The sequence below is a fragment of the Saccoglossus kowalevskii genome, chromosome 20 (assembly GCF_978046115.1).
Source record: "Saccoglossus kowalevskii chromosome 20, keSacKowa6.1, whole genome shotgun sequence".
Classification (NCBI taxonomy): Eukaryota; Metazoa; Hemichordata; class Enteropneusta; family Harrimaniidae; genus Saccoglossus; species Saccoglossus kowalevskii.
This window is the reverse complement of record NC_140660.1, coordinates 15,055,441-15,078,579: the sequence shown is the minus strand read 5'-3', so window position 1 is coordinate 15,078,579 and position 23,139 is coordinate 15,055,441. Positions and strand designations below refer to the sequence as shown.

The following is a 23,139-nucleotide window of genomic DNA, read 5'->3' as shown; positions in this document are numbered from 1 at the left end:
ACATGTATGATCGATGTACTAAATTTGAATGAAATCTGGCAAAGCATGTCCAAAATACAACATTTTCAAAAAACAAGATGGCTGCCAGTCGGCCATCTTTGATCCAATTGTGAAATAAATCGTCAGGGACATGTATCCTAACATGTATAATCTATGTACCAAATTTGAATGAAAACTGACAAAGCATGTCCAAAATACAACATTTTCAAAAAACAAGATGTCTGCCAGTCAGCCATTTTGAATCGAATCGCTAAACCACTGCATGTGCATATGTCCCAGATAAAGTACTAGGCACATGCAAAGAATAAACGGAATCAGTCCAAGGGATTCTGAGATATGACTCCGGACGGACGGACGGACGGACGGACGGAGACCAAATTATAAGTCCCCGTTTTCGAACTTTGTCCGAACGGGGACTAAAAAAAGCCACCATTGCATGTGGAAGTGTTGATGGGTTTAGGAGCAGACATGCTATCAAGGCTTGACAAGCGGGAGAACCAAATTGAACAAGTCATTGAAAATGACACGATCCCCATTGAATTTTTGAAAGTTCTCTTTGTGCTCGTCATATTTAAGCGGAGGGGTTGTTGCGAGCATGTCCTTGAAACTTGAGTTCCAAGTGGCATATACAACAGATTGTTTATTTACAACAAAACACGTATTCCGTGTAGTAGTAATATGGCCAAAAATAAAAACAGCCGTTATTCGACCATCTTTGATCTGATTATGAAACACACTGATATGTATGATGTATGTGCCAAATACGAATGAAAATGGTACATAAATTGTGGAACTATAGTAGTAAGGCCAAAAAGTCAGATGGCTGTTAATCGGCTATCCTTGCCCAGATTTTGAAACAAATTGTCATGGACATGCATCCTAACATGTATAAAGTACATGTGCTAAATTTGAATGAAAACTGACAGAGCACGTCCAAGATACCGCATAAAAAAAAACAAGATGCCTGCCAGTCGACTATCTTTGATCCAATTGCGAAATAAATCGTCATGAACATGTATCCTAACATGTATAATCTATGTACCAAGTTTGAATGACAACTGACAAAGCATGTCCAAAATACAACATTTTCAAAAAACAAGATGGCTGCCAGTCGGCCATTTTGAATCGAATCGCTAAACCACTGCATGTGCATATGTCCCACATAAGGTACTAGGCACATGCAAAGAATGAACGGAATCGATCCACAGGATTCTGAAATATGACTCTGGACAGACTGACGCACGAACGAACGGACACACGGATGGACGGACAGATTCAGGAACTCACGGACGGTCGGGACATGTTTCCTAACATGTATGATCTATGTACTAAATTTTGAATGAAAACTGACAAAGCAAATCCAAAATACGACATTTTCAAAAAACAAGATGGCTGCCAGTCAGCCATCTTTGATCCAATTGTGAAATAAATCGTCATGGACATGTATCCTAACATGTCTAATCTATGTACCAAGTTTGAATGAAAACTGACAAAGCATGTCCAAAATACAACATTTTCAAAAAACAAGATGGCTGCCAGACAGCCATTTTGAATCGAATCGTTAAACCACTGCATGTGCATATGTCCCACATAAAGTACTAGGCACATACGAAGAATGAACGGAATCAGTCCACAGGATTCTGAAATATTACTATTGACAGACTGATGCACGAATGGACGGACGGACGGACAGACTCAGGAACTCACCGATGGTTGGGCACATGTATCCTAACATGTATGATCGAAGGGAAACGGTCCAAGGGATTCTGAGATATGACTCCGGACGGACACATGGACGGACGGAGACCGAATTATAAGTCCCCGTTTTCAGACTTCGTCCGAACGGGGACTAATAAAATCAATGAAAACACCTACTTATGAAGGTGAATGATAGAAAGATAAACGATGAGATCACTTAGAGAGGATAATAAACAGTTGAAATAAAAAAAGAAAATGTGGACAACGTGAGAGAAATGAGCTCACAACCAATCAAATGCACCAGCTTTCAGAGGAAATTCTGAGCCAGTGGTAGCCAAGACAATGTGGTACGGAGATAAAGAAAAAGTTAAGAAATAATAGAAAATTATGGAATATTGTAAATGCATTTCTTATTCACTTAATTTTATTTTTGCTGATATGTAAAATTTGCTAAATTACATGTGAACATGTGAAATAACAATAGAACTCATTGATTCACTGACAAATCATGGCTCAAGTGGTTAGAGTGGTTAAATAAACTGACAATTTTGATTTATATCTTTGTAGTTGAAACATGGTTACCTTTCTTTGGTATACTGCATTTAATTCTGTCATTGAATGGGTAGAGCATGTTAGCAGAGTTGGTGGTGCAGTGTCGGTATTTATTAACAAATCAATGAAAATAACCTATGGTACTTTTTCACAGTGATTTTTTATGAGCTAAACACCGGTCATCCCAATAAAAAGAGTGGACTAAAATCAACCATGACAAGAACAAAATAATTAACTGGTACATTACTCAAAATAGAAAGAGAAAGAGAAAGATATATAGACCCTGTCATATATACCTGAAAAGGTGTGAAAAACGCAAAGGGCAAATGCAAAGTGCTGACCGCACTTTTAGTAAAATGCCCTGTGAAAAATTTTCATGACCGACCTCCATGACATAGAAAATAGTCTGTCAAAAACAAAGACTACGAACCATCAACAGAATAAAAATCAGGAGATGCCCGACTTACAAAATCACCGGACAAACAAAGTGCTGAGTGCACTTTCAGAAAGTGACTAAGTGTGAACGACAACATATATTTAGTGCTGACGTAGACTATAAGCGGTAAAACATCCACTGACATAAAAATAAACAACTACAGTTGAAGTCCAATCACAGACCGTGGACGCATGTACAACGTAGACGCTTCTTTACTACTAGCAATGGCCGTCACCGAACTAACGCAATATTGACGCAAACTCTGATACGACTTATTATGAACTGGCCTTTCTTGTGTCTGCACCCATGTAAAGTATTTCCGAGCTCTATTTTACAATGCAATGCCAGTAGATGAAGAGGAAAACATGCGAACAACTAGATAGACATAAAATTAAGTCACCACAATTTTAAATTATATTTTGTTCATGGTTGTTGTGACTACAAAATGTTGACAGATTGTTGTTACAGTAGTAGCTCTGTTGCTCTCTTAACACTGACTTTTAGCTTTTTTTACGTTCTCTTGGTCGTATTTTGTATGTACCAGTCAGACACTGACAGCAAGTACATGTAAGTAAACAGCCTGGCATAGTCAACATGGGACTCTGAATCACAGGAAGGCTCTGAAGGTAGCGTCACTACACGGCATAAATGAACGAAATTTAAATTACAATGTCATGCTTCCAAAAAATCTGATATTTATGCTGGTACTGGCTACGATATACCGTAAGTGAAAATAATATACCTAATAACCGCTGTTAATCCAAGAACACAAAACAAATAACTGTCAACAGTCAACAGTCAACAAAACAAAACAAAACACTGGCGAGTGTAGTGACTTCAGTGTAGTCCAATCAATAAGAAAAAGATACTATGAACTTCATGGTAAAAGAAAAATATAAAGTCAAAGAAAGCTTAGAAAGAACTCCTGTGTTTTTTATTTAAGGGCAGCTGGTAGTTTTTAAATGATTTTTTGATGGCATTGAAACAGGTATAGATGTACCTTGTTATTATTTGTTACATTGAAACCAAATTATTAGTATTTGTGTTGTTGCAAAGTATTGAATTTCAGTTCTCTCATTTTCATAACTTTTGCATTCAAGTAAGAAGTGCATTTCGGCAACAAGCAGTGCACTTTCTGCCACTGCAAGGTATTTTTTTGTATCGTCCTTTCTCTATTTCTTAATTTCCCAATTATACTCTATGTGTTGCATTCCTTACTGTAGTTATCCAAGTTTTATACTGGCAATTTTTCTTTAGCAGTCTATATGTGTGCAGCTTATTCTTTTGGTTTGTTTTTATTAGCATGCATTTGTTGACTCTTGTTTTCAAATATATTTTTTGAGTTTAATGAAAATTATGTTGATTAGATTGGTGTTACAATTTGGAGCATTATTTCCTCATGACTTATCATATTCTTATCCTTATTCTAAATAGTGCAAATAATTTTTGGTACCAGATACCAAATTAAGTATGCTATTACCATTCATCTCTATGCCGAGTCTGTATGCTTCATGGACTAGTGTATTTTCATTCTTTGTTTCATTACTGTACTGTATGTTGGTCCTCTCATCTATGAGGGTCCCGTCTTTTCATGGTCCATTTTTGGTACCACATGTTCTAGTAGCGAATTATGGGCGTCTATAGTAAAAGGACAAGTCAAGATCAACAATATAATGCTCCAAGATGAAAGAGCACCACAAATGTTGCAGAATGCAATTTACAGTGGATATGATTTCAACTTTACCCACAATTCATTGCTGGAGAAACAAGATGGTGGACTACATAATATAGTGATAAAAAGTTGAATATCTAGAGAATGGAAAGTGGTGTAAAAAAATGTAAATTACATTTCTTACACATGTCTAGACTTTTCCTTTAAATAAAAAGACAGGCTTTTCTAAACTTGTAATTTGTGTTTTGGCCTAGTTATCTGACAAGAATAGGAAGTAGACGACAAGACTTTTTTGTTAGCGTGGGGGCAAACAGAGGTGCCAATCCGAAAATTCATGTGATTTTGCCCTGATATTTTTCACGTCAGTCTGCCCCTGCTTTCAATTTTGTCACCAGCTTGTATGATTTGTGGTCAGTGTTTTTGATTGACTATTTTTTCATGGCAGCAAGACATGACCATGAAAGATAGCAGACCTACTACCTTCCATGCTTGAATTGCATGTTTTTGTGATGCTTTTTTTCATGTGAGTGAGCCTGATTTTAATTATTTTAATTTTGTCATCAGCTCGTTGACTCGTAGACACTGCTTTTGATCAGTAATTTTTCAAGTCAGCCATCTCATGATTTTTTTTCTGTTGATGGTTTGTAGTTTGTATTTTTGACAGACTATTTTCAAAGTCATTGAAATTTGTTTACTGTCTATCTTCTATTGTATTAGCACATCTGCACTGTGGTTTATCCATCCACCCTCTATCCTTTTCTAAAAATGTGCTCCACACTTTGCATTGTCAGGTGTTTCAAACAAAGTGAGTGCATATCATGAATCATATGTGGAATTTGCCATATATTATTCTGAGCCATAATCGAATGATTTCTGTAAGTGTTTGGTCAAAATATGTCAGAGATACAGCACTGGAACAGCCATTTTATATTCAATCTTGAACAATGACATGCAACAATGTCTTTATCACTATGTTCAAGGTACATCCCAATTTTTAAATAAAATATGTCAACAATGACATTGATCCAGTTCAGGAATGTTTGATTTTTTATATTTTGACATTACAATCACTATGATTTGGCCATCTTGTGTTTGTACATATGTGTGCTATGATGTATGTGTAAAATTTGAATGTGATTGGTTGAGGCATGTCAGAGATACAGAAAAAAGATAGATGTGAAATTACAAGCCCCATTTTCAAACTACATCCAATCAGGAATTAAAAATAGGATATCACCTGACCTAGCTGATACATTTTAGATGCAAATTATTTTGGCTGGACAGCAATTAATTATTTTTAGGTGTATATATATCCCCACATAAATAATCAACAAGCAGCCTAACGGCTGAGATAGCTCCGCTGTTAGCAATGCACATTTCAATTAAAGAACTGAAGACATCATTAGAAAATGAACAATATGAATAGTATCAAAGCAATCAGACTTGCGGTATTTAACAAGAAGTCGAAAATATCACTTTTTACCAAAAATTACAAAAATATTCACCAAAATTAGAGAACTGAAGATATCATCACAAAATAAACAAATCTGAGAAAGGTCTACATGTAGTATCTATATATGTAATATCAAAGCAATTGAACTATTGGTTTTTAACAAGAAGTCGAAAATCTCACTTTTTACCAAAAATTACAAAAATATTCACCAAAATTAGAGAATTGAAGATATCATCACAAAACGAACAAATCTGAGAGAGGTCCACATGTAGTACCTATATATGTAGTATCAAAGCAATTGGACTTGCGGTTTTTAACAAGAAGTCGAAAATATCACTTTTTACCAAAAATGACAAAAATATTCACCAAAATTAGAGAATTAAAGATATCATTACAAAATGAACAAATCTGAGAAAGGTCCACATGTAGTACCTATATATGTAATATCACAGCATTCGCACTTGCGGTTTTTAACAAGAAGTCGAAAATATCACTCAATACCAAAAATGACAAAAATATTCACCAAAATTAGAGAATTTAAAATATCAACATGAAATGAACAAATCTAAGAGAGGTCTACCCAAGGTACATATACACCAAGTATAAAAGCATTCAGGCTTGTAGTTTTCAAGAAGAAGTCGAAAAAGTAAAACATTGACACGGACGATGGACGACGGACGACAACGACGGACGACGGCGGACGACGACGATGGACAATCACTCATATGATAAGCTCCGCTCGACAAAGTCGACAGCGGAGCTAAAAATTTACACCATTGAAACTAATGGCATCAACACCTTAAAAGTATCAGTACTAACAAATAAGAATGTAATTATGGTGTGTAAATAGAACCATAATTAAAAAAACAAGAAATTCAAATTTAAAATATGAGCATTTAAATGAGAAATTAAATTTAAAATACAAGTATATATTTGGGCAATGTTTGGTTCCAGTGATCTCCCAAAATATAACCTATTATCCAAACAATCAACCCGGGCGATTTTTAAGGTAAATGTTAATAAATGTTCACCATTCATTTATCATATTTGATATCAACTTCTCATATTTTAAATTTAAATTTTTAAATTTAAATGTTTACAATTTTTTCCTGGTCCTAATGACACACCACAATGTAACAGTCACACATGTTACTCATGGAAGATCTAAACACGCTTGCTTACAGCACTGTTAGACATAGAAGAAGAACTGTCAAAACATCAAGAAAACCCATTAGATACAGAAATAAGGATTACGAAAACAACACCGACTCAGACAAAAAAAATCAGATAATATGGTCACTGAATCACCACCACCACCAACGACATTGTAATAGAAAGTCATATCAAACACTTCACACCCAGAAAACCATCAACGCATTTCAAAGATGACACACTTCTACAAAGAATTGGAAAAGAAGGATTGATTCCAACACCAAAAAAAAACTGATTGACACCAACAACAAGTGCCTATGTTCACAGCAATAGACAGTAAAATCTCAGAAGGTCTCAGCCAAATCCTTGCTAGAGTAGGCTCTATCAATGATGTCAATAATAAAGCACTATGTGCAAGTATTACTAAAGGAGCTTAAAATAAAAGATAAAGATATACAAGAAATAAAGTTCTACATGAAAAAAGAGGAACTTATAGAAGGAATGCAAGTAAACATGAATGGTAAGATTGTTGATAATAATACAATGACAATCAAACTAGCACAGATGGATACCCAATGGCGTACAACATCTAATTATTCATTAAGAACAGTCTTGCCAAGAATAAGATGGTTCTGAAATATAGTGGTGTGCAGCAATATCTAATCTGAAACAAGCAGTATTGAATAATGAATACCACCAGACACCGACAGACAAACACTCAAATAATAAGCTCCACTCTACAAAGTCAACAGCGTAGCTAAAATAATGATGGTCATTGTGTTACGTTGTTTTCAATACAAGTCTACAATGAAGTATACAACTTATGTAAAATATATGAAAACATCAAACATGCACTGCATATTAAACGACAACCATCCTGTAACTAAACAGAATAGTTGACATTATACTCACAATTATGAACTCATTTTGAAGACTGCATGATGGAGGCTGTGACTTTGTTCTCATAGATACACGTGAAACATGTATGTGGTAGGACAGCTTGGAATGCTGCACAAAGCCATCCATTTTGTGATAGCATGCCACCATACTTTAGAGTCAGGAAATCTAAATTTAATGCAGAGAAAAAAAAACAATTATGAAATATATGTAGATCTCAAGCAATCAATACTTTAATAAATAAAGCCATATGTACACTGTGTCACACTCATTGCTCAAAATTGGAGAGATGTGCTCCCTGTTCACATCACTCGATCTTCTCTAGTTGCTCACATAACAGTAACTGGAAATGGGATGGGACCAGGAATATCACTTTTATCCGATAGTTTCAGAGCAAACAGACCAAAATGACACAGTGACAAAGCGCTGACCACAGGTGCACAGTTAGAAAATAACAATTAAAATTTAATTCAAACTTAAAAATAGTATACCATAGTTGCTCTATTAGTAGTGCAATCAATGCACATGCGTAAGTTTAGATATTTTAAGTAATATTTTAATAATTCAGTATAACAACTGATTTTGTATTTATATATACACTTCTAGTGGAGATGCGCTTCTAATAGAGCAAATATACAGTATAGTAAATATAAGGTTATAATTATCAAGAAAAATAAAATAATGCACATGACTACTTAGTCTCACATATAGCATGGGCCAACAGAAAACAAAATTTCTTCATTCTATCATACATGTACATTTGTATATTTGGCTGCACTTTATGCAACATTGGAAAAAAGTGTGAAGCACTGTTTTCAAGATGATGTGCACAGTGACAAGAAGTAAGATTTGTTTTGCCTAACCAAGTCAATTTTAAATGGCTCACAATATTTGTAATTTCACTGAATTCCTCGCCATAAATACAATCAGCTGATAAATCCTTACTTCTAAACCGTATTGAAGTTGAGAAGTCTGCCCAAAGTACATATACACCAAGTATCAAAGCAATAAGGCTTAAAAAAGAAGCTGAAAAAGTAAAAAAATTATGGGACTGACAAAGTCAACAGTGGAACTAAAAATAAACAAGTGACTGTGTGCAAGTCTAAAATTACTATAATTAAGTACATTTGCAACAAACAGACGACTTATAATTAATTAACTGGAAATGGTTGCCTGACAACAAATATTCCTATTTCATGGCATGTATGAATTAATACATTGGAATTGCCGGTAAGTACACTTATATTAAATAGAGCAATCAGCAAAATTCAAGTTTTTATGACTGGAGGTGAGCTGGCAAAATCTTTATGAGGTTACAAATAATGTTCTACAAACTTTTCCTAAAACACAGTAAATATTATTAACAAGTTTACTAGTGATTACAGAATTTAGATAGGAGCATTATAATAAGCATATATTAAATATCTAAAAACAATAATAAGAATTAAATCATCTATTGTATGGATCACTGTAAAATTTTCACTGATTCATCCCTACATCAAAAATAAAAGTGGAAATTAGGTATTTTTCAGTAATTGTGTCAAATCTGTTTTCAGTATAAATTGGGTTAATTGCTACACATATAAAGCCTTGCCTGTTCAGTATTCTCTATTGTAGCACCCTCTAGCTATTAGATTCATTGTATAGCGCCACCTAGTGGCAGCATATTCTCAGTCTACTTCAGTTTTTGTTCCCCTGGCTGTTTGACATCTTTATTTTTTACAGTTATTGCTTTGTTCCAGATATGCAGGACAATCCAATTACTAATGAATCATCAAGTAGTCACTGGAATGTTCAATAATATTTTGAAAAAATAATTAATATTTAACCAATGACGGTCTAAACTGAAGCTGATTTTCTCCTTGGATTATGCCGCCACACACCCTCTAAAAAAATTAGGTGTCACTTGACAATACATTGCAACTAATAAAAAAACAAGACATGTGACAGTCTATCACATGTGTCATACTTAAAAGACTTTCAAATACACTGACTTGGCACAATTTGGATTCAATGTAGAGACCTCAACATTAGTGATCATAATCAATGAAAACGCACACACAATTCCAATTCCCATGTCAGTACGCATACCACTTGCAACCATGGGTGTACACGTCTTACTCTTCCTTCGCTTCTGATTTCCATGATTTGGAATGATGTTATGCATGTCCCTATAAGTACGGTACATGTTACACAATCAGCATGGTCATTATGATTCAAAGTATGTGGTATTACAGCAATATGTGTCACTGTATTAGAGACGCCAAGACTAGACATTTAGCAACCACTCATTCCAAAAGAAAGCACAAGTAAACAAGCAAATTGCACCACCTATGGTCATTTAACTAGTTTAACTTTGAATGCCACAATTGAGACAACATTTTAAATACAAAAAGCAAATACAATGTTAACCAAGAATTCTAACAATGAAACAAAATTTGTATTGATATGGAAAACCAGATTGAGCAGTAACGTTTAATTTTAAATTACTTTGACAACATAGAATAAATTTTGATTTGCACATAAACAGAAAATGAAAAAAAGAAAAGCATAAAAAGTCAAATAAATATTAAAACAGTCAAAAGTATTACATATTATTTTATAGTTATTTTTGTTAGGTTTCTTTAACATAAATTACTTGGTGAATACTATGTATTCAACATGTATTGGTGTTGTTCCAAATCTTTTTGTTTTTAATTAATCACTCTAAAATCAATTAAGATATCTCAAATTTTGACAATGCAAATGCCCTTCAATGGTCATATGGGATCAATTTAAGTTTGCTGGATTTTCATTTATAATAAACTTTCAAATGTCCAATATCACTAGTTTTGTTAATATGTGAATGATTATAATAAACACCCATTAGTTGAATAACCCATAAGATGCTACCATGACTTTGTGATATTCCGGTAATGTTGTAATTTACAAACATCAACAAAATATAGAACTTCCATGTCTAAGGTGGAACACATCACTTTTGTTGAGGCCTGCATTTCTTATTTACTCTGTAGGGGGCAGTAAAACCACAAAGAGCCATGAAATCGATGGGTGGTGGTAATACATGATTGAATACCCCAGGTTCCGTTGTCTGTTTCTCCACTTCGCTACCAAAAATAGTGAAGTGGAGAAACAGACTGGATTGGAAGCTGGGGCATTGATTGTAGTTCTGGAAAGAGATTATGACAGTATCCATACCTTGGTTTAATTAGTGTTATACGTATGCCACCCTTCCATTCTACTACAGTGTTACAAGCAATCTTTTATCACTGACACATTGTATCTCTAGTACTCCCAACAACACCAGTCTTTCCTGGGACCTCTGCAAAGAAACAGAACACATATGCACGTAGTCATTGAGATTCATCATGCCTCACCACATAAAAGATGCAAACAAACTTGTATGAATCAATATTCAGATTAAGACCTCGATACTTACCCTAAGGTTTGTGAATTTCCTCCGCATGCAAGAAAGAATTTCGGCTGATGAATACGTCTGAAATTGACCACTCAGTGCAAACACGCAATCTAGTAAGACGTCTTTTGCAATAAAAGTTTTATAATCACAGTCCATCTTGACACTTTCCTATCGTTAACACGTTAATTATTATATCATGTGAGACTGAAATCAACTACGAAATGTAAACATTGAGACTATTGATCACCTTGACCATGAACTATACTGTGATTTATGATGAAATTTATGTTATTATCACAGACTCACTTTCAATTTATCAAAAAACATTGGGTATGATTTTGTGGTCTAGGAGTGGGTTGTTTGTGAAGAATTCACTAGACTTTTAGTTTAGTAGAAATATGTGGGCAAAAGGTTTAACGTTCTAACCATTGTTGAGTAAGTCATGATTTAGTATAGGTTATTGTAAGTAATTTAATAAATCTTGAAACACGATGCATTGTGGGGCTTAGATTTAGAGGGAAATGTTAGTTGAAAATGCTAAAGAAATAAAACTCTTGGCAAAGACTATAATTTTTTTAAAATAAAATTGCCAGCATTCAACCATCTCGAATTGGGTCATCAAATGAGTGTACATACATGTGACATATGTAAAATTTGAACATCATCAAGCCAGGCATATATCTGGATATATAGGTACAGATTCACAGAGGTAAATCTATCCTCATTTTTGGATTCCAATTAAATGGTATTTTACAATGTGGTCATATGTAACTACATTGTTTTAATGAAATCGAAATCGATGGGGGGGGGGTTACTCAAAGTCAGGCCGGGTACAACTGCTGAGGTATTGCCTTTCAAAAAAAATGCTAAACACGAACTTATTTTTGTAAAATTATACCCTTGTTCAAGTGTAGAAACTTAAAATAGATACCTACATGTATATACATACTAAAATCATACTGTTTCCAAGTTGAGGTAACATGAATTCATGAAATTCTTTTTTTTCACACTGTACACTAACACTGTACATACATCAAATAACTAAGTGACACCCCTTTTAAGTGTTTTTATACTTCAGCTTGCGTGCCATATTTTATTCAGAACCCCCCCCCCCACTATACCTTATCACTTCATTATCAATAAACATGAAATACCAGCAAATCATTTGCACCCAAAGCCCATGCATGACTTTACATTAAACATGCAGGGAAGTTAATGTGTACAAAATGATTCCTTGACAGGGAAATTATAATTCAGCAGTTTGTGAATGATAGGACATAACAATAAAATTCAAGGTTTTTGGACCTTTTTTACATCCATATGCATGTACATATACATGGTTTTGAGAGCAATGATTGTATGGGGAGGGGGTATGACATTGCCACATGCAAAGTTCCAGGCTTGGGTGGCTTAGGTGATTGGGTACACATGCCTGCACATTATTTCTCAACATTAAACCACTAAATTTTGCTATGTTATCACAATTTACTTGCTTTCACAACAAACATACATTCATTCAACACCACCAGTATACTCACTTTGTCGACAGCAGTGATATCAGCACCATGTTTTAATAACAACTCTGCAACAGGTGTATGTCCACTGTATGCAGCCCATTGTAATGGAGTTCTCTGATACTGGAAAACAAATATAATGAAGAGTACAACATGAATATCTAATGCATGCTGTAGAAGATTTGGTCAGTACAAACGTGATTTATTCATTTATTATTGTAGAAATCTAGGTCATGTCATACAATGACAGAATAAGCTATGTAAATGCCTGGTTCATTGACCTGTACTCGTACTCAGAACAGAAACAGTACATATTTCCAACATTTTGTATTGCCCCATTCACTTGCACACATGAGAAAATGCACTACAAGTTTTCATGATTTTTCTAGTCATAGGAGTAATAATGACTATTATCTTAATACATTAATATTGGGCATCAACTTGGTGAATGGTACGTTGGGAATAAAGAAAGAAACCATGTGTAATTATAATTAATTTTCTGGCAACTAAAGGAGAACTATGGATCTATTATTAGTATGTACATCTTTCATTTGACAGCTGACAGATTGGGCGAACATGGCACTCAATACCATACATGTGACATGGACAACATCTGAATATGCATTATTCAAGTTTTGTGTGTGCTTTCAATTAGTACAGGCCACATTAATTGTAATGGAGGTGAATCTTGTCATAAAGGACATTAATCGATCATTCCAGAAAATATGATAACATTCTGAATTACAAGAAACTCAGAAACTCAGAAACTCCGACTCGGCTCTGTGTGGCAACTCAAGCCTTTTTTTGTTATGATGCCAACTGAGAACTAGTTATCCACAATTTTGGATTGGGTAAGAAACACAAGGTAGATAAAATACCCTGTGTATATTCTTTGATTTAAAGTTGCATTCACATATACCATTTTCTGTATAAAATCTTTGACCTTCACTGTAAGTATCATATTAAATCATTTTGCATTTCATATGGTTTATTAGATATCTTATTAAACAGAACTCTAAAATCAAATTCAGAGGTGCGTCTTAAAATGAACAAAAATTTGGTTTTATTTAGTTATTAGACACCACGTCATTAGCTGTACTATACAAATTACCTTGTTTTACACAACAGTTTTATCAGGGCCCAGAAACTTGAGCCAGTAAAAATTGTCTAAAGCCTTGCAAAAAAAATGTTTCTAGCCAAATTTGAAATGGGTGTCAAAAGTTGTCTTGAAGTCAATGAAACATGCATAAATTTTATTAGATTTCTTGGCCTTAGATTTAGTGCTTTTAGAATGTTCTGCATGGTACAGATATTTGTTCACATATGTCTTTAATATAAATAGGTTGTCTGTAGTTTGACAATTCTTTCTATAATTAAACTGCTGCTTTGATAACAGGTTATTCATATCTAAGTATGATATTAGCCTAGTGTTTAAAATGTTTGTGAATAGTTTTCCACGGCAGCTTAAGATAGCATTACCTCTGTAGTACGTGTATACTGGATTATGTTTTAAACTGGATTAATTTATTGGCATTATTATACTTGTATACCATGATTCAGGCATCTTAATTTCCAGATTTAAAAATGATATTGAATAGTCTTTGTAAAGCAGTAGTAAGATATTGTGTCCTACTTTTAAACATATTATAGAAGATGAGTAATTTTAGTACTGATACTGACTGCAAGAATATGCAAATGAGACAGTACTTTGATAATTTATTTGTTTTTCATGTTACAATGCAAATTAGTCACGTGCCAGTGCATTTTTTTTATTTCGGCACAAATTATGCAAACTTCATTTCATTTTACATTATGGACTTGGGCGTTCAAGAAAATAGTTCGTCAATCAACATACACTGACATAAAAGAGGTAATAGATGACGATGACCATGAGGAAGATGGTATAATTTCTTTCATCTGAATGATGGAAGTCAACAATCTGGCTGGTACACAAAAAATAAAAAAAATTAGAGAAATGAAGACGAAACAGGAAGTATCTCTATTTAGAATAGTATAGTATAATATGAATGAAGATGTGGAAATGCAACTGACTGAGGAAAGCACTAGGTATGACCAAAGAACATGAGAATGCAATGTTCAAAGCTGGTCAACTCAATTCTCAAATTTAGCCACTTTGCTACACAGCGCCAAACTGCACGATCTGAGAGTTAACGAACACTTACAAATGAAATGAGATTGATGTATTCATTTTAGGCGCTGACAAAGAAGGTAGTGAGTATTCGATGTACTACAAATGCCTGACAAAACAAAATGACATGAATCAGGGGACAACCTTTTTCTCTCTATGCATGTCACGTGACAGCTGATATATCTTTTTTGCATCCATGCAGTCTATGGGAGTGAACTGCTGAACAATTATCATTTTAGAGATACCAATATTGATGGGAATATATACATGTTAAATGCTGTTGTTTCACTTGATTTGTTGTATTATGATTTGAATAAACTATAAATATTGAAATGTATAGTATTAATTGTTTGAAATCATAATCAACATAAAATAACATAGTTGAACTCTGGTGACCTTGCCCTTTGTTATATAATATAATTCCCTTTATCATAGTTTGTTTCAATATAAATATGCATTGTCATAATTAATTTTGAATACAAACAAGTTTTGGGGTTGAAACAACAGTGGGGAATCAGTCTACCGAATGTCCTTAAAAGATGTAAATATCTTACAAAAACATTGGTGCCTTTTTTGTTTAATTATTTTAAGGGACATAATTTCCAGCTTTATTCAAAGTAATTCAGATATTTTAGTATAAAAACAAATGTCTCATTGTAAAAAAAGTGCTGCATTTAGATGTGAATAGATTCATAAAACATGCAAGGTAACAGACAATTTTAGCTGGCTTTTGTCCAAGTAATTTGTACAGGTGTCTGTCAAAAATTAATGATTCACTGAGACAAATGTGAACTGCCTCATTGTGTGACTACTGTATTATATGAAAAGTAAAAAAAACACCCTTTATGAATAGCTATCATGTTGCAAGCTCTGCTTTGTATGTAAATCAACTTAAATAGTTAGTTGGTGTCCAGTGGAGGGAGAAGTCAACAGTACTGTTGCCTCCTGAGAATCTACATCTTCAAACACTGCAATCTTTGAAGTGCGTGTTTAAACTAGTATTATAAAAGCTCTATCTTTCTGTTCTAATAGCTGAAACATATTCCTGTGAGGTTTCATTTGTCGAATGAACTGTTTGTCAAATACAGAATACATATATTTTAGAATAATTTTCTTTTTAAAATGTGGAAGAAATGTTTTGCTTTTAATGTATTTTTTATGTATTGTTTTTGATTTGATAACTTTGAACTAAACAGATTTTCTATTAGCTTCAGGTCTTGATCAAAGTTAGGCACCCAGTTCATAGGAGTGCTTATATTGATTTTCTGACATCTTGTTTTCTGTAAAGATTTTATTGGTAGGTTTGCAAATGTGTATCAGACTGTGCAATCTCTCCATGAGTTGGTTTTGAAACCCAGTATGGGATTCTGAGATACATTGCCAAGGATATTATTACAAGATAAATCATTTGCTTCATTGAACACATACAACAATGCATATTTCCACTGAGATCAGTGACCTTTGATGTGTATCACCAGATCAGTAGAAACAGTCAAAATATTTTATCAGATTTTCTCAATTTTCATACAGGACATCTGTTCTTCAAACTCAGGGAAGACTTTATACTGATGAATAAGGTGACCAAGTTTGATAAAGTTTGGAATATAATTAGTAAAGTTATTATGCACACAATAACAATTATTAACGACGACGACAATGCCGGACAAAATTTTTCCCTTAATATACCTTTCCCTTCCATCTTTGATGGTACGGGCAAGGTAATAAAAGTGATATTAACTTGTTAATGCACAACTAAATTGGCAAAAGAATCCACACTGTCTAAAAGTATTGACCAGCAACGACAAATGAATAATATATTGGCAGAGACACAAAACATATACAACCCCAGACAGCATCAACAGTGTTACCCTTGGCAATATTGACAACAAAAACAATGGCATATCATTAGATAAGCAACCTGAAAGAGCAAATCTTTTTCACAGCATGATTCTCTATTTGTCCCATCACAGTGCCATAAACATCCAGTAATCCACTCAAATAGTAATTGAAGAAACACATTATTACTTTATTGGTAATTTTTTACAAATTGTATTGATTTTCTAATTTAGCCAAAGATTGTTCTCACTGCAGATGAATTCTGGGGATATATTTATTTGCATATTTCTTCATTTATGCTTTAAAGTGGTCACAGGCTCCTTGCAAAGCATTAATTAGATCAAGCAAAATTTTAATTTTGGATCTGGCATCATCAATATTTTGGTCATGACCACCATCCCTTGGGTAGGCAACAAGTTGTGATAATGCCCTCACAAACATGTGTTATTATTTAAATAGTCACTTTTTGTGTTGTAGGCAATAAAAAAAAGTATGGTGGTCACATAACAAATCAACATGTTTAGAGGTTGTTTTGTCAATTTTAGAAGCTAGGTTAGAACCAATATTTACCAAATTGTAGAAGACTTCAGTAATTTTTCTAGGATTTGAGCAAATAAGTTTGGCACCGTGACGTTTCAGCCTGTCTGGGAGTGACTTATTTCCCTGCTTATTACCAATCAAGTCATTGATGATTCCCATGTTTCACCTATGGTATTTGGGAAACTGTTCTGAGTAGTAGCATTTTTCTGCCTTTTCAGGAATTAACAGTTGTCAGTACATTACTATATTTGCAACCTTTTTATATAATTTATGTTTTGCTTTTAAATAAGACATTTTTGATTGCTGACGTAAATCCAGGTTAAGAAACTTATTTATGGTAGTTTGCTACCATTAAAAAAATACTCAGAAATCCTCAAAATCCAGCAAAAGGGGTTGGGTTTAATATTGTAATATTCAGAATTCTGAAATTAAAACTATAAGGTCACTAATTTCTCAAAAAACGACCTTGAAAATTGATCAAAAGTGCATTTTTTGAATAGTATACAATTGGTTACTATGGCAGAAATGTTATTCAGTTACCTATGCTAAAAAAATTATATATAGTGCTATGAGGGCTCGATATGGACATCACATAAATGGGAAAATTTTGGAATAATATGGAATGGAATAATATGCGTAAATTTTTCACCACCTGACTTTCTCACCTAAATTTGTATGCCCATTTTTATCACATTCTTCAATATTTCTAGAAATGAATCAGAATCAGTAAATTTTCAGTTTTTCACTCAAAATTTGGCTACTTTTGTCCCCATCTTCCAAAGAAAAGAGCAGACTATAAAAAGGACTATGTCATTAATAAACTTGTGATGATAAGAGGGAACTGGAGGTGGAATCCTATGCAAAATGTTCAAAAATGGCCAGTTTTTAGATTATTTTGCACATGTTTTCTTGAAAACACATCCTTCTTTCTCTGTAAAAATGGTAAATATGAATAAGCAGCCAGGGAGAAAATACTTTCAAATATTTTTTTTGTTGGATCTGAAATATCGGTAGTAATAACACCAGTGTGAGTACAACACAAATTAATATTAGAATAAATTATTCACTGATGAGTGGTTTGATTTTCTCATCAGCCATGATGTATTTATTATTAAACCAACAAGATAAATCTGTTTTGAAACATTGTGCCCTTGCTGGCAGTGTTCTATTGAACAGTGATCTGACATAAACAAGTCATTGTCAATGACACGTCCCCGTTCCGTTCATATTTGAGTAACAGATACATTCAAAGCAGATCATGACCGAAATGCACCTGCATATGTACAACACATTGTGCTAAATCTGAACAAAATCCATCCATGCATGACTGAGATCCGGTTCTGGAATTGTGAAAATACGTGATGTTGATGCATTTTCGGCCTTAAAATGGCCATCATTCCGCTATTGTTAAGCAGATCATGAAACAAATGCACATATCTATTTGTGACATGATGTACCATGTGTGTGTGAAGTTTGAACTTGATCAATCCAGACATGTCTTGGATACGGATCCAGAACTGAATTCTTTAACAAAATGGCCGCCAGTCGGCCATTTCGAACTTGATCCGAAAAAAAAGACGTGCATCAAGGTCCTATTATGTTTAATGTATGTACCAAATTTGAACAAAATCCATCCATGCATAACTGAGATACGGGTCCGGAATGGTGAAAATGTGCGATTTCAATGCATTTTTGGCCTTAAAGCGGCCCCCATTTGGCTATCGTTAATGAGATCATGAAACAAATGCACATACGTATTTGTGACATGATGTACCTTGTGTGTGTGAAGTTTGAACTTGATCAATCCAGACATGTCTCGGATACGGATCCAGAACTGAATTCTTTAAAACAAAATGGCCGCCAGTCGGCTATTTCGAACTTGATTCGAAAAAAAATGACGTGCATCAAGATCCTATTATGTTTAATGTATGTACCAAATTTGAATGAAATCCGTCCATGCATAACTGAGATCCGGGTCCGGAATGGTGAAAATGTGCGATTTCAATGTATTTTCGGCCTTAAAGCGGCCGCCATTTGGCTATCGTTAATGAGATCATGAAACAAATGCACATACATATTTGTGACATGATGTACCTTGTGTGTGTGAAGTTTGAACTCGATCAATCCAAGCACGTCTCAGATACGGATCCAGAACTGAATTCTTTAAAACAAAATGGCCGCCAGTCGGCCATTTCGAACCCGATCCAAAAAAAATGACGTGCATCAAGGTCCTATTATGTTTAATGTATGTACCAAATTTGAACAAAATCCGTCCATGCATAACTGAGATCCGGGTCCGGAATGGTGAAAATGTGCGATTTTGATGCATTTTCGGCCTTAAAATGGCCGCTATTCGGCTATCGTTAATCGGATCATGAAAAAAATGCATGTGCATATGTCCCATATAATGTGTGATGTATGAGTGAAGTTTGAACTTAATCGGTCCATGCATGTTCGAGATACAGGTGATCACGGACGCACGGACGCAGGGACGGACGGACGGACGGATGCACACAGGGCAAAACATAAGTCCCCGTTTTTGGACTGCGTCCGAACGGGGACTAATAACAGTCTTGCTAGAATTAAAATGTCCACTGGATTGTATCATTTGCATAACTTGTCAATTCTTAGCTGACCATTTCAGCAATAAGTGGGTCATCATCGATACTTTAATAATAAAATCACCACTAAAATTATAATCAAAGAAAGCTTAGAAAGAACTCCCGTGTGCTGAGAGTATTGAAGACGCATTAAAAATTAATTCAAAATTACTAGTACACGAGATATTGATGGAAAAGCTGAAAACTAATTATGTAAATCAGGTAACTAATATAAACAGATCAAAAAATTATGAATTATTATGCTAATTATAGAATTAATATGAACAAATTTTAACCCAAAATTAATCACGTCTGTCTATTGTCCTAGAGCATTTATGTACAAAATTTTATTCAAATGATGATCAGTAATTGAGATATCAGTGTTAATTAATTATGTTAATTAGGTGATTAAAAAGTATAAATATTTACCAAAAACTGATTGGGTCTCTGCATAGTTCCTTTTAAAAGTTTCATTAAAACCCAATTCGTGGTTCTTTATATATCAGTGGAATATTATGCAAATCAGGTAAACAATATTAAATTAAAACTAATCAGGTCTCTGCATAGTTCTAGAAGATCTAGTAGCATGTCTCATTGAAATATGATGATTAGTACTTGAGATATCAGGCAAAAAGCTGAAAATTAACTAATTATTCTAATAAGGTAATTAATATGCACAAATATTTTCCCAAAAACTAATCAGGGGTCTGCACAGTCCTTAAGTAAGTTTGTACCAAGTGTCATTGAAATGTGATGATTACTACTTGAAATATCAAAAACTGAAAATTAATTAATTATGCAAATTAGGTCATTACTATGTACTTGTATTACCCTAAAAAATATCAGGTTTGTGCAGTGTTTTATTGAAATGTGATGATTAGTACTCGAGATATCAGTGGAAAAGCCCAAAATTGATTAATCATTATGCAAATTAGGTAATTAATATTGCACAGATTTTTACCCAAAACTAATCAAATCAAATCTGCGCATTAGTTTGGAGTACTATGTGCCAAGTTTCAACAAAATACAATGAGTGGTTCTTTAGATTTAGTGGAACAGACATGGAACAGCTAAAAAATCAGCTAATTATCATGTAAATTAGGTAATTAATATGCATGGATTTTTACCAAAACCTAATCAAATCTGTGCATTGGCCCAGAGCATCTATGCACCAAGTTTCATCAAAAATCAATGTATGGTTCTTGAGATATCAGTGGAACAGACACACACACAGACACACTAACTGCAAAGACTCCCTTTTTGTGCTTCGCACACGGGAGTCAAAAAGTAATGACACTATCAAGAATAATGATGATAGTAAAGCATAAAAGTATGTTGATTGGGTGATAAGGAAACCAGAAAATAGCTTAGAGCTAGTTGAATCTTATTTTTTGAAAATGAGGGCTATTTGGATTAGTCATTAAAAATTAACATTAAGGCATTTGGGTGAAAACAATTTGCCTGCTTTGAACGATTTTAGCCAATATCAAAACAAACCACACTTTTGTCAATAACGATTTAGTTGCTGAACAGCACTTCCATCTAACGACGAGAACTTTGGATATTTTGAAAACATTGCACAAAATTGGCTCTCGTAAAGGAGTAATTTTTTTGGAGAAAGGAAAGAATTTAATATGCCGACTGAACACCCTTCATGATGAGAACATGATTTTGGCATATGCCAACTGGATACCCTTCATAATGAGAACATGATTTCAGCATATGCTGACTGGATACCCTTCATGATGAGAACATGATTTTGGCATATGCCGACTGGATACCCTTCATAATGAGAACATGATTTCGGCATATGCCGACTGGATACCCTTCATAATGAGAACATGATTTTGACACATGTCTACTGGATACCCTTCATAATGAGAACATGATTTCAGCATATGCTGACTGGATACCTTTCATGAGGAAAACATAATTTTTGCATATGCTGACTGGATACCCTTCATAATAAGAACATGATATCGACATATGCCGACTGGATACCCTTCATGGTGAGAACATGATTTCGGCACATGCCTACTGGATACACTTCATAATGAGAACATGATTTCAGCATATGCTGACTGGATACCTTTCATGAGGAAAACATAATTTTTGCATATGCTGACTGGATACCCTTCATAATAAGAACATGATATCGACATATGCCGACTGGATACCCTTCATGGTGAGAACATGATTTTTGCTTATGCCGACTGGATACCCTTCATAATGAGAACATGATTTTGACACATGTCTACTGGATACCCTTCATAATGAAAACATGATTTCGGCATATGTCGACTGGATAACCTTCATGATAAGAACATGGTTTTTGCTTATGCTGACTGGATACCCTTCATAATGAGAACATGATTTCGACACATGTTTACTGGATACCATTCATAATGAGAACATGATTTCGACACATTTCTACTGGATACCCATCATGATGAAAACATGATTTCAGCATATGCCGACTGGATACCCTTTATAATGCGAACATGGTTTCGGCATATGGCAACTGGATCCCCTTCATGATAAGAACATGATTTTGGCATATGCTGACTGGATACCCTTCATAATGAGAACATGATTTCGACATATGCTGACTGGATACCCTTCATAATGAGACAATGATTTCGACACATATCTACTGGATACCCATCATGATGAGAACATGATTTCAGCATATGCCAACTCGATACCCTTCATAATGCGAACATGATTTTGGCATATGCTGACTGGATACCCTTCATAATGAGAACATGATTTCGACATATGCTGACTGGATACCCTTCATAATGAGACAATGATTTCGACACATATCTACTGGATACCCATCATGACGAGAACATGATTTCAGCATATGCCGACTGGATACCATCCATGATGAGAACATGATTTCGGCATATGCCGACTAGATACCCTCCATGATATTAATATCATGGTATTTATATACACAACAATATAACATATATTTATATACACATAAACAAAAATGACCTCTATCTCGTTTCGGTTTGAGTTCGCCAGTGAGAATACTGTCATAGTCTTTGTTCTGTGTCAACACAATTTCAAACCAAGAGATAAATTTCCTGTCACAATATTGCCCATTCAGTATGCAATATGTCACGGGACAATTTACAATTTGTGGTACCCACACACTCAAGCTATGAGTATTCTAACCCATGACTAGTGCTATGACATAGCATAATAGCTGTA

General features: G+C 34.3%; 1 protein-coding gene and 1 long non-coding RNA gene across 2 annotated transcripts in view; both read right to left on the bottom strand.

The window, feature by feature from the left end:
- Nucleotides 1-9,987: 9,987 nt before the first annotated feature.
- Nucleotides 9,988-11,321, bottom strand: LOC144356041 (uncharacterized). The gene is made up of 2 exons (XR_013421354.2): nucleotides 11,059-11,321; nucleotides 9,988-10,031 (listed from the first exon to the last, which is right to left on the bottom strand). It is a non-coding gene; the product is annotated as an uncharacterized LOC144356041 (long non-coding RNA).
- Nucleotides 11,322-12,756: 1,435 nt separating this feature from the next.
- Nucleotides 12,757-23,139, bottom strand: part of LOC146730041 (uncharacterized) — a 58,168-nt gene continuing 47,785 nt past the window's right edge. The window contains exon 13 of the mRNA XM_085494396.1: nucleotides 12,757-12,915. Coding sequence (XP_085350522.1) covers nucleotides 12,757-12,915 — 159 coding nt within the window. The remainder of the gene's footprint in view (nucleotides 12,916-23,139) is intronic.